The sequence below is a fragment of the Oryzias melastigma genome, linkage group LG21, assembly GCF_002922805.2.
Source record: "Oryzias melastigma strain HK-1 linkage group LG21, ASM292280v2, whole genome shotgun sequence".
Lineage (NCBI taxonomy): Eukaryota > Metazoa > Chordata > Actinopteri > Beloniformes > Adrianichthyidae > Oryzias > Oryzias melastigma.
Window position 1 is genome coordinate 12,968,820 of NC_050532.1, and position 11,891 is coordinate 12,980,710.

Below are 11,891 nucleotides of genomic sequence, written 5' to 3' on the forward strand. Positions count from 1 at the left end.
TCTTCACAGTGTGTAAGCTTTTGACTAGAGCTGTCAGGCGATTAAAATTTTTAATTGCGATTAATCGCATTTCCAGAGTTAACTCTCGATTAATCGCAAATTTACATGTGGCCTTTTTTTAAGGAAAAAAAATGTGTCGTTCGTGGAATTTAGTAGTTCTACGTTAATTATGAAAACAAGAATGGTAAAAATTAATAGTTTTCATCAGAAATACTTTATTTGTAACATTGTATTGAGATAAACTTTCTTAACAATAAAAGGCTGTAACATAAAATGCCTAACAAAAGCCCAAGTGCAAGTGAAGGGCATTTTAAATTCAAAACTTCAATCAACGTTCAGTAAAATAAAATAGAAAAAATTAAAAATAAAATTTCCATAACACTTTCATGTTCATTTTTTGTCAGGACCAAATCTTTTCTTAATCTTCTGAATTGCAGTAATAAATGAAATAGATTTATCATTTCCAATGAACTTTTGTTTCTTAAAACCTTAAAGACTGAGAAAAGCGGGATACATTGTGGATAGTTTGACAGTCTGTTACTGCCGCCGCGTTCTCTGGCTGCAGCTCGATGCAGCGACGTGTCCAGCGGAGCTCATCATGAATATGCCGGCAGACAGACCGCTATGCTGGGGCTGGATCACGCTTAAACCTCCAAAACATTTAAAACGTCCCCCGGTGCGCTTGCTGTCCGGAACGTCGGGGGTCTGCAGCTCTCGGGACGCGAGCTGGTGCGCGAACCGGAGCCGAGTTAGAGTGCAGGAGCTCTCCAGGTCCTAGCGCCGGCCGGTTTTAGCCCGCGCGCGCGGTATGGAAAGGCACGTATGAGAAAGTCCGCGATTAATGCGTCAAAAAAATTGTCGGCGTCAAGCACACGTCAGATTAATGCGTTTTTAACGCGACAAATCTGACAGCCCTACTTTTGACCACAACTGTATATAAAAGAGCAATGTGAAAATACTCTTATCCTGAAATTTTCCGTAACTTAATTGCATGCAAAGACTCCAAAACATTTAGAAACAGGCCTAGTTTGTTTAAAAGTGATGTTATAGAAGAAAATGTTTTCAGTCTGAAAGAATGCATAAAAACAACATTTCACAAAACTATATCACAACAAAATAATGACACCAGAATGGAAATCATTTGATTTCATTCCAATCACAACAATTCCCAGCCAGCAGAAATACTTGTCCTCAAAAATGTGTTGAAGTTTTAATTAGAACCATTTAAAAGAAAGCCATTAATGTGATTGAATGAGTAAAAAAGAAAGCAGCTTTGCTCTAACCATTTCTTCCGAATGATTACACAAATGGAGAAAAAAATCTTCCTTCATGCAATTTCAACGTTAACATGACAACTGCTAATAATAAAAGAAGGAAGTAATGAGATCCTTAGAGGATGGATAAGTTTGTTATATAGTTGCTCTAGCTTTAGCAGTTTCCTGTTTGAGAAGCAGCACTGACTGACAGCAGGCATGTGTAGTGGATTAGACCAATGCTACTCTATCTTTTGCGTCCCTCAAACTGTGACTCTTTTATGTCTATATTTCTATTTTTCTTTTGAAACCAGAATGTCAGAACACTGACATGAATGTAACATACATAAGTCTGGATGGTTTTGTGGAGATAGAAAAGTACAGGTATTTCTATTTCTTTATGATGTTAACTGTTTACATTTTGATTGTCTGCAGCAATTGTACGATAGTTTCTCTGATTGTGATTCACAAGAACCTTCATGAGCCTATGTACATTTTTATTGCAGCACTGTTGATCAACTCTGTTCTTTTCAGCACAAACATCTACCCCAAACTCTTGGCAGACTTTTTATCTAAAGAACAGATAATTTCTTACCAAGCATGTCTCTTTCAGATTCTGTTGTTTTACTCATTTTGTTGTTCAGAATTCTTACTGTTGGCAGCCATGTCTTATGACAGATATGTGTCCATATGCAACCCTTTGCAATATGCCCTGATTATGAGAAAAATAACTGTAAATGTGTTTTTGCTTGTGGCCTGGATTGTACCTGTTTGCCCAATTGTTGTGGCCGTTGTTGAAAATGCTAACTCAAAGCTCTGCAAATATACTTTAAGTAATGTTTTCTGCAACAACTCTATAAGTAGGCTGTACTGTGTAAGGTCAAGTGCATTGGTAGTTTATCCTCTAGTTGTTCTTTTAATTATTGCTATTCTTCCCATGCTGTTAGTAATTTTCACATATGCAAAGATCCTCATAGTGGCTTATAAAAGTTGTAGAGAAGTTAGGAGAAAAGCCGCTCAAACCTGTTTACCCCACCTGCTGGTTTTAATCAACTTTTCCTGCTTGCTTACTTATGATATGATTATAATAAGGCTGGAGTCAAATTTCTCAAAGAGTGCTCGCTTTATAATGACACTACAGATGATCATGTATAATCCTCTTTGCAATCCAATCATTTATGGACTGAAAATGACAGAAATTTATAAACACTTAAAGAATGTGTTCCATAAATTTAGGCAAAACTGTTAATTTGCCATTCTTCGTAAAGTTTTTGTTATTGTATGACTATGTCTTTTTTTCCCAATGTTAAAATGTTAGAGTTGCAGTTATAACTAATAAATATTTGCATTGATTGTAGTTTTTTCACATTTCTTACCCAGACTTTTTTTCTTCAATTCAATTGTTGTTTATTCAAACAAGTTATTTTTACATATAGTTGTATGTTACAGTCACATGCAATAACATGATTGACAATGAAAATAGTATATAGTACATCCTTGTTTGAAGGGAAGCAGGAAGAAGCATTGCTTAATAAAGCCTTCCCCTTTATTCTTAAAAAAAAAAAGACCATTACAATACTGGCAACTTTTAATTATAATCACAAGTTAAAGTTCATTACAATATTCTTAATGAACAAAATGTACAATATGTCTAAAATAATAATCACAATATTGATATATATATACACATACATTTTCCTTTCATTATCACAGTATTTTGACTATTGCATATATTCAATGCTGGTAATATATATGGAATTATTGTATTTTTCCCATGTCATACATTTATAACTTTTTAAACAAGTATATATTATTGCATCGTCTTTGTTCCAGGCCCAGATTGTTCCACAAATTTTCTCCCCATACTGATACACAGAATTATGTCCTTTTTGTGTGGATTATAGGTTGTTTGAATTTTATTGTTCCATAGGAACAATAAAAGGAATCTTCTCTCAGTATATAGTTTCTGAATATTCTATGGTAATAAGTTGTTATATGCTTTATATAGTATTTGGGCTGTTTGATAATTTATAAGATCCTGTAATTTTAATCATTTGGACTGTATAAGAAGTTGGTCAATGGGTTTTAGGTTTTCTACTTTATGAATAAGTGCTTGCTTTTTCAATATGTATAATGGGTGTAATGAGGATTGGTAATTATTTCCCATCCTTCATTGCAGTATGTGAGGTAAGGAAGTATCAATGATCAAAGTGTGTTATGGTTGAGATTTTTACATTTATTTATTATTTTAATTTTTAAGTGTCTTATGTGTGATTTCCAAGATAGTTTGGAATCAATTATTAACCCTAAAAATGTGTTTTCCTAAACTTATACTCTATATTTATTTTATTTTGATTTTGTTTAGAATTGGCAAATATTATAGCTTTTGTTTTGCTTAAGTTTAATCATTGTTTGTTGCTATCAAGCAATTTTTTTATCATTTGCAGTTCCTCATTGATATTACTAGTTAGTTTATAATAGCTATCATTACTATAAAATACATATGTATCATCTGCATTTTGGGAAGTCTTTTTTTCCTGAACTGAGGAGTAGATATATCTGCAGGTCATTGAAGTTGAAACAGAAAGAGACGCCATGGCATGCAATGATGGAACCAAATAAATATAAAGAAAAAAAGGCAGGACCAAGGATAGAGCCTTGAGGTACCCCACAGGAGAGAGGAGCCACAGATGAGGAGGCCTCACCAATCCTAACAGAAAAGCTTCTCAATATTAAGTAGGACTTGAACCAGTCAAGTGCAACACCGTGAATGCACATGTGGTGTTCCAGTCGAGACAGGAGGACTGTATGATCCATCGTGTCAAAGGCTGCTGCCAGGTCCAATGGCACGAGAACAACAGGCTGTTTAGCATCAACAGACACTGCAATGTGGCCTGCAGAAAGGCGGACTCTGTGCTGTGCCGAGATCTGAAACTTCTCAAAAATAAAATTGTGTTCTAAAAAGGACTGCAGCTGCTAGAGCGTCCGCGGCGAGGCCATGTGGCATTTCTACCTGCAATGGTCAAAGGAAGGCCAAGTGGCTGGGTCAGTTGTAATTTGCATACCTAAAGAGCAGCCTTCTATTTTGTTTGCATTGAAACAGCACAGGCATTGTTCTAATTAGGATGCAAAACAAAGAAAACGGCAAAGTGGCTGGGCAAGTTTTCATTTCATTTCACCTCTCTTTGAGTCACTCTTTGAGTGACTTTTAGTAAGAGGTCAACGCAGTTTGTTTTTCATTTATTGCTGAGGTTTATTGCTTGTGCACAAGATTCCATACAATACTTCTTCACAATGCACAATACTGCAATCAAAATATATAACTATACAAATCTGTGCATCATGTAGATAAAATTAGTTCAGCCCTCTACATTGTCTGCACACACATGGCATTGCCACACCATCTCCTTTCTGCATGTACCACAGGTATACTTGTAGCAATCAACACAGCGCACTGTGGCATGATTGCTCTTGCACCCACTTTTCACCTGACACATTGCCCTTTTCCCTTGGCCAGGTGTGGAAGGTTGTCGTTGAAGACAACTGTCCCTCCTTGCCTTCTCAGCTCCTACATGTGAGTGTGCAAGCTCGCTTGCGAGCTCCACCAGGAAGTCCGCTCGTCTCTCCTTTACCCCAGTACATGCACTATACAGTATGTGTGCATTTGGTGCGGCAATGTCGATCATGTTGTAAAACACAGCGACTGGCCATCGCTGTGTTCCTGACTGTACAGTGTACTCTCGCACCATCTGGTCCATCACATCTAACCGCACTTCATACTGTTATAATCTGTGACTGTGTTTGGCTTTTTTTTCCCTGGTATCCTCAGCCTCAACCACGCTGTACATGCTACTGAGAATGCAGACAGTCTTTCTCCGCTTGGGCGCATAAACGGTCAGTGTTGCTCCAGAGGTTGAAAAAACCTAATAAATAATAGGAAAAATGTTATTATTTCACTTTTACAAATACCTTGATTACACATGTGCCCTTGATATATACAACTTACCCGAGTACTGAATTCATTGCGGTCCAAAGTCTTTTTGACAGATTCAGGAAGCTTCCGGCAAATCTTATTGACTGTGCCCAGGAGGGTGGTCTTCCGGCTGAGCAGTCGCCGTGCAAGTGGCACAGCTGTAAAAAAATTGTCTGTGGAAACCATTCTCCCTTTGTCCAAGAATGGTTCCATGAGCTTCATCACCACATTTTCTGATAGTCTCTCCCCCGTGGGACGACTAGGGTCTTTGCCAAGATATGGGATGATGTTGCACACGTATTTGGATTTCAGGTCACATGCTACCCAGAACTTGATACCAAACTTGTCAGGTTTTGTTGCCATGTACTGGAGGAAACAGCAGCGAGTTTTTGTTGGAAACAGCTGCTCGTCAATGGTGATGCACCTCCCTGGGTTGAAAGATTTGATGCAGTTTTCAACAAAAGACCCCTAGACATTGGAGATCGCAGCAAACCTGTCGGTACAGACTCGTTCGATGCGTGTGCCCTTCTCATCGAAGCGTAAGTGCCGCATGATATCTTTGAAGCGGTTTCTGGCCATAATTTTGGAGATCAGTGGATTTCCCATTTTCGCCGACCATGCGTCTTGCATGGAGGGAAGTTTGATGACCCCTCGTAAGAGGAGGATGGCAATGCATGCCATCAATTCAGGGATGGACATGAACCAGCTGTCATCCTCTGTCTGGCGTCCATGCTGAACAGTAGAATCCTGAATAATCCGAAGCATGCCCAGGGTGATGAAACAAAGGAAACTCTGTAAGCGAGTTGAAACCTTGCTTCTGACCAAAGAAGTTGGCTCTCCCTCTGCGGCATAACCTTCAATTGGGCTGTGATGAAGAGGCCTCCCAACCAGTTCTTCTTGCCACATGGTGCCATCTTTTGTCTTCTCTGTTGCTGCAGGATGCGTCTCCAGTTGACCTCGCTTTTCTGATGGTGGTGAAGTCTCCTCATCTGTGATCAGATTTCTGAGATGTGAGCCACGAAAACCTCCAGCGACGTTATAATATCAATGCAAAGATATATTTTGTTTCACCTCTTCATTTTTTTATTTATTACTATCAAAAAACTACTCAACTTTTTGGGAAATTTCTGCCCTATTAAAAATTAATGAAAAGTCAATATTTTCTGAATTCTGAATTAGTCTTTATACATTAACAAGAATATTCAAATAAATCAAAGTCATTTTCAGGCTCATATGTCTCATTTGTATCCATTTAGAATGGTTTTCATCTTTTCTAAAATTACATTTGCCATAAGCAGCCCATCAATACTGGTCAATACTGTGACCTCTCAGCATTTGCCGGGAACCTTCCTGCTGAGAGGCAAGAGTGCTGACCACCAAGCCACCGTTCCACCTAAGCATCTGCCATGACCAGCAAGTGAAAAAAAAGATGTTAAGTAAATCTTACCAGAAAAAAGATCAGAGTTTGAGCTCAGCTGAAGGGCAATCTCTTCTCCTTCAGAGTCACAAGGGTTGACTTGATTCAGGATCATTTCCAAAGTCTGCTCAGTGTTGTAAAACTTCGGCATCTTTGCTTTTCAGTTGACTTACTGGGAGTCTAACTTTGCCAGAGTTTGGAGGCTGTTTTGAAGGAGAACATCTCCCCCACCCAGACCTACCCTGTCGTTATCCAGCCATTCAGCCCAGTATTGCTGCATTTACAATTGAAAGGTGGCTAATTGCAGGCTGGTAAACAAATGCATTTGAGACCGCTCAGCCAGTTGGCCTTGCTCTGGACTGTCATGAGGTAGTAGATAATTGTGGACGATCTAGTGTTAAAAACAACTTTTAAAAAAAAATAACTTGGATACAAAAAGACAAATGAGAAACAGGTCTAAAATGAGATAAAACAGAGGTGTCAAGATGAGTTTTTTTAAGAGGAGGCTTAACCACAGCATGCTCTAAAGTCCTTGTTATCCCTTCTTTAGACAGTGGCAGTTTGCATTTCATGTCGAGAGGGGAGAAGACATCTGATGGTCTTCTGGGCTGAGTCTATGACCTTTTGGAAGACTTTCTTGCTGTGCTGCTGGTGAGCCACACACCAATGCAGTACGTCAGAATGGATTCTATGCTGCAGCGGTTAAAGGACAGCAAGAGTCTCTGGCAAACATTGTTTCTCATACCCAGTCAACCATAGTTTCTGGTTAGCCCGAGTGAGGATGCTTCTTTTTGGTGATGTAGGATATCAGCATGTCTGTGTATTCCTTGATGTCTGTGTGGTTGTTGGATGGCAGTTGTTTGAACATGTTTGTTGCTTCGAAGCAGCGCTGCAGAGCAGAAGATGCCCTCTATCGCCAAACTCTTACCTCCTTTAGGACTGTTTCACCCTCTGTCTGTATGAGGGTATTAGCATAACACTGGTGTGATCTGACGGGGGTCACTCTGTAGGCTCCTTTGTGGGGAGTGTAAACAAGGTCCAGTTTATGATTTCCTCTCATTTGAAAGTGTACATGCTGGTTGGACTGTTCTGGAATCTGCATTCCGAGAATGGTGAAGCCATCTGGATGCACTGGATTTTTCTTCCATCCATAAGGGCTCTCTCCATACAACAGGCATGATGGTTGCTCTAGTTAGATGACAGAATGTTGAATGTTGTCACCGAATCATGTTAGGGATGATTCGGTGAAAATAAACACAGCAATTATTCAGTGACCTGAACTGAGCAGTCAAACGTCATCCATCTTTTTGTCCAGAGACCTCATATTAGCTACAAGTATAGATTGTATGGCTGGGCGTTTGGGTTAGCTGCTACCCTGGCCTGGATACCTCCACACTGCCTCCTCTTCCTTGTTCTCGAGCACCACCTCTGGTGCTTCTTTCCGGGGGTAGGCATGGCAGTTGAGTCCAGATGTCAGGTAAACTCACTACACCTCCTGGCAGTCCCAGTTCACAGTCCTCACCTGACTCCAGTCCAGACAAGGACCCACCTATTTCATGAGCAGCACACCGAGCCTTGCTCTGTGCAAAGTATTGTTTGTGCCACCCTCCCTGCATATCCGAGCGTTTCCATCTGGACCTGATTTTCTGTTTCTGACCCTGCTTTATCTCTGATTTTCTGCTGCCAGCCCTGACCTAATTGAATGTGCACTTTTATTTTCATGGATTTATAAATGTTATGGGCAAGAGTAGTAGGATGTAAATCATGTAATTTGTTTTATTTTTTTTATTTTTTGTAAACCAGGGTCTTTTAAAGTCCTGAGAATATTTCTTTGAACAACAGTCAACAAAAATATATTTATACATTTTTGATATGAAACTATTATTTTCTTGATCAACTTCATTCCATGAGAAATTGGCTACTTTGGTTTTAAATATAAAAATATTTAACTTGCTCACTATTCTTTAATTTTCCTGATATATTTAGATTTACTGGCCTTAATATTAAAAAAAGAAAGGAAGACTCCAGATTTTATACCTTTGTCCAAAGAGTTTGTTAAAATATTATCAAAGTTGCTTACTTACCGTAAACAGGTTTGGTTTTATGTATGAGAGGGGAAAAAACTAGGATAAAGAACCCTACAAAAATCTCCACTATGTGTTTCTGTTTTGTGTTTAAAGAGGTTTGTGCTAAAGTCATCTCAAATATATCCTTTCATTTTTTTAAATCAAATCTAGAGAATTTAATAAACTATCACTAGAATCTCTTATGACAGTCAAGTGGGCAATGGATGACCTAATAAAAATATTGAAACACCTGAGACACAAGAGATATAGCATAGATCAGACCTGATTCTATACTCATATTTATTGTGAATAAACCAAGACACCCCACATCCAGATCTATTCTTCTTGAGATTGCCAGTAAAGATATGAAGCATGTAAGTGTTGTTTCTGTAGATTGGAGCCAAGAAGGATGTAAAGCAGGCCAGGAGGACATCAACTTCCACTGAGAAGTCCTACACTTCCCAGTAATGCTCGCAAAGCCCCCCATAGATACTTCAGAGAAAAGTACAAAGGTTAGCCTTATAACTAGAGTTTTTACTCATAAACTCCTTCAATCTGAGCCATCCCTTTGGTGTCGATCTAGATCCATGTTGTCTGTTGATCCTTATAAAGGTACTTTATCCGCGCACCCCCCCCTCTTTTGCCGGGCAGCGAATTCGCTGCTCGCCGCCTGTCAAAAAATGTGTCCCCGACGCTGCGACCGCATGTGGAAGGAGCTACCAGCTCTTATTGTGGATATCTCACTTAGAATGAATGGAAGACACATACAATGTCGAGGAATAAGGTATATTTATTCTGAAGAGTTCTACAAAAACATCAGTAATTGTGTCTCCATGTTTGGATTATGATTATTATTAAAATATTTTCCCGGTACAGAGGGCTGTGTCTGTATGACAGCTGCTTCTGCGGTTTTGTGTGTCTCTGTGGCTGAGCCCGTAGGCTCTCTGTTTTGTATTAATCTGAGGGGGGGGGAATAAAATTAGGAGGTGTTTTTCCTTTTTTTAATGTTTCGAAGAGACCCGAGCTGGCAACCCCCGCAGCATCTCACTGTCTGCTGGTGTAGGTACCGCATATGCTCGGCCTGCAAGATCGGTTCTGGGGGTTGCGGCTTGATGACGTGTAAGATTGTGATTGGTCCAGACCATTAGACCACTGTCACGTGACACAGGAAATGACACACTTCCGCTATAACAATGCACGGACTCCATCCGAGTAAAGAACCAAGGAGGTCTGAACAAGTATGCAAAGAATCACAAGAGGGGGCATAATATTTGCAATCAACCGCAAAAACCTTGACAACAAACTAATTCAATCGAGGCGTATCAATACGGGATAATGATCGTTATCTTAATAGAAAGAAATCAGGCTGGAAACGTGAAGTTTGTGCTAAAGTGGGTGCTTTGGAGTAGCATGCTAGCTTGTTGTTTTTCGCAAATTCAAAAGAAAAAAAAAAAGGAAGTGGTTATTCGCTCGTAATTTTTTCAAAATACATTCTGGCAGTGTTAAACTTCTTTTTGGTCGCAGGGACCGGAGGAAATCCCGCTGGAATATCCAGCTCACTTTCTGCTTAGTGACATACACACTGAAGAGAGCAGCCATTAGTGAAGGAGCTGTCAATGCAAAACAATACCACAGCCAGGTCCTTTTTTTTTTTCTTTCTTTTTTTTAAAAATAAACTTCATTATTATAACATCATTTCAGTACAGAAAAAATGTGCAAGATAGCTAAGTCGTTTGTCTAAGCTACCGTAGTGTGACGTTATTACTAGTTGAAAGCCCCGGAGCCGATCTTGCAGGCCGAGCATGTGGTACATACACTGGCATATGGAGGGCCTGTGCTCCTCCACAGGAGCCAAAGCCACTGATCTGTTGGGTTGGGCACCAATTGGGCTTTATGCGGTTCCGGTGCCAAAGCAGTTCTTTGGTTTCGGTTCCTAATCTGTTCCAATTTCTGTACTCCGCTCCCCGCCCCGCGCTCCGCAGTCCCCGCTCCCCGCCCTCCCCAATTCCTGCATGCGCTCTGCGGTTCCTGCTCCCTGGTTTTCGCCCTGCGGTCGTCGGGCCACGGTTCCCGGCCTGTGCTCTGTGGTCTCCGCTCCCCGGCTCCCACCCTGCAGTCCCCGATTCCCACTCCCAGCTCAACGGTCCTAGCAGTGGCTCTCTGTTTCTTGGCATGTGGAGTGGGTTAGCTCCGATGATGTCCGTGAGGCTGTCCGGCTGCAACCAGAGAACTGCAGCTCTGTGTAGCACTTCGTTAATATCCAAAATGAATTAAGGAAATTATTTAACTAGATTAAATTTCAAAAGAGTAGGTTCGGCTGCTGGAGCTGGGTGTGCAGTGAAACGAATTGACACTGTCGTGATATCAAGCTTTGTATTTACAAAAGAAAATATTTACAACAGCGCACAACAATACAATGAAGAAAGTAAGTCAGTTCTGTTTTTTCCCGATACAGTTCACTTGTGTGAGACCGCAGCAACGTTCCTCGCCAACAGCGGCAGTGTTGGTCAGTAGAGAGAAGGTCCGTCCTGGTAATCCATTCAATGTTCTCCACTCGGGGGAAGTAGATCCAACTCTTGGGCCTCCAAGCCTGGTAGCTCGCCAACCGGGATCTCTCCTCTACTTGGAACCTGGCCTAGAGCGGCCCATAAAACAGCGTTTACGTAACAAAAGAAAAACAAACAGAGCGCTCACACAACATATACAATGCTAATGCTAACATCGCCTTCCCTCACCAGTCCCGAGGTGAAACTGACATAAAGTCAGATTGTCTAATTGACAACACCGATCAACCGCCCAGTAGTCCTGCAGCCGCTTCCCTGTATCGCTGACAGGCTCATGCAGCCAGACCCGCGTCAGCTGATTTTAAAAGAGTCAGCTGATCCCAGGACCCCACGTGATTGGCTAATCAAGTCCCAACCATGCAAACAATCTAAAGGGACCCAGCTGATGTGTGTTACAGCTGCTACAGGACAAAAACGCTCGTATTGGATAGTATTCTACCCGCTGATCGGGTCACTGAAAACGTCCCGTGCTCAAAGCTGAGTTGCTGATTGGCTGACTGGACCCAGCAACCCGTCAAACTTCAGCCTGTCGCTCACATCGATTCAATTCGGATCAGAGCGCGTCTGGACCATTGAATAACATTGGAGCTGGCAGCTTCTGCTGCGCAAATCGCGTTC

General features: G+C 40.8%; 1 protein-coding gene across 1 annotated transcript; it reads left to right on the forward strand.

Annotated features, from left to right (window-relative positions):
• The first annotated feature begins 1,584 nt into the window (after window positions 1–1,584).
• LOC112137952 (olfactory receptor 10J4-like) lies at window positions 1,585–2,502 on the forward strand. The gene has a single exon (XM_024260470.1). It carries the CDS (start codon window positions 1,585–1,587, stop codon window positions 2,500–2,502), a length of 918 nt encoding a protein of 305 aa, XP_024116238.1.
• The last annotated feature ends 9,389 nt before the right edge of the window (window positions 2,503–11,891 follow it).

Coding starts and splice junctions, on each gene's coding strand:
- LOC112137952 (XM_024260470.1), top strand. CDS start 1,585: ATGAATGTAACATACATAAGTCTGGATGGTTTTGTGGAGATAGAAAAG.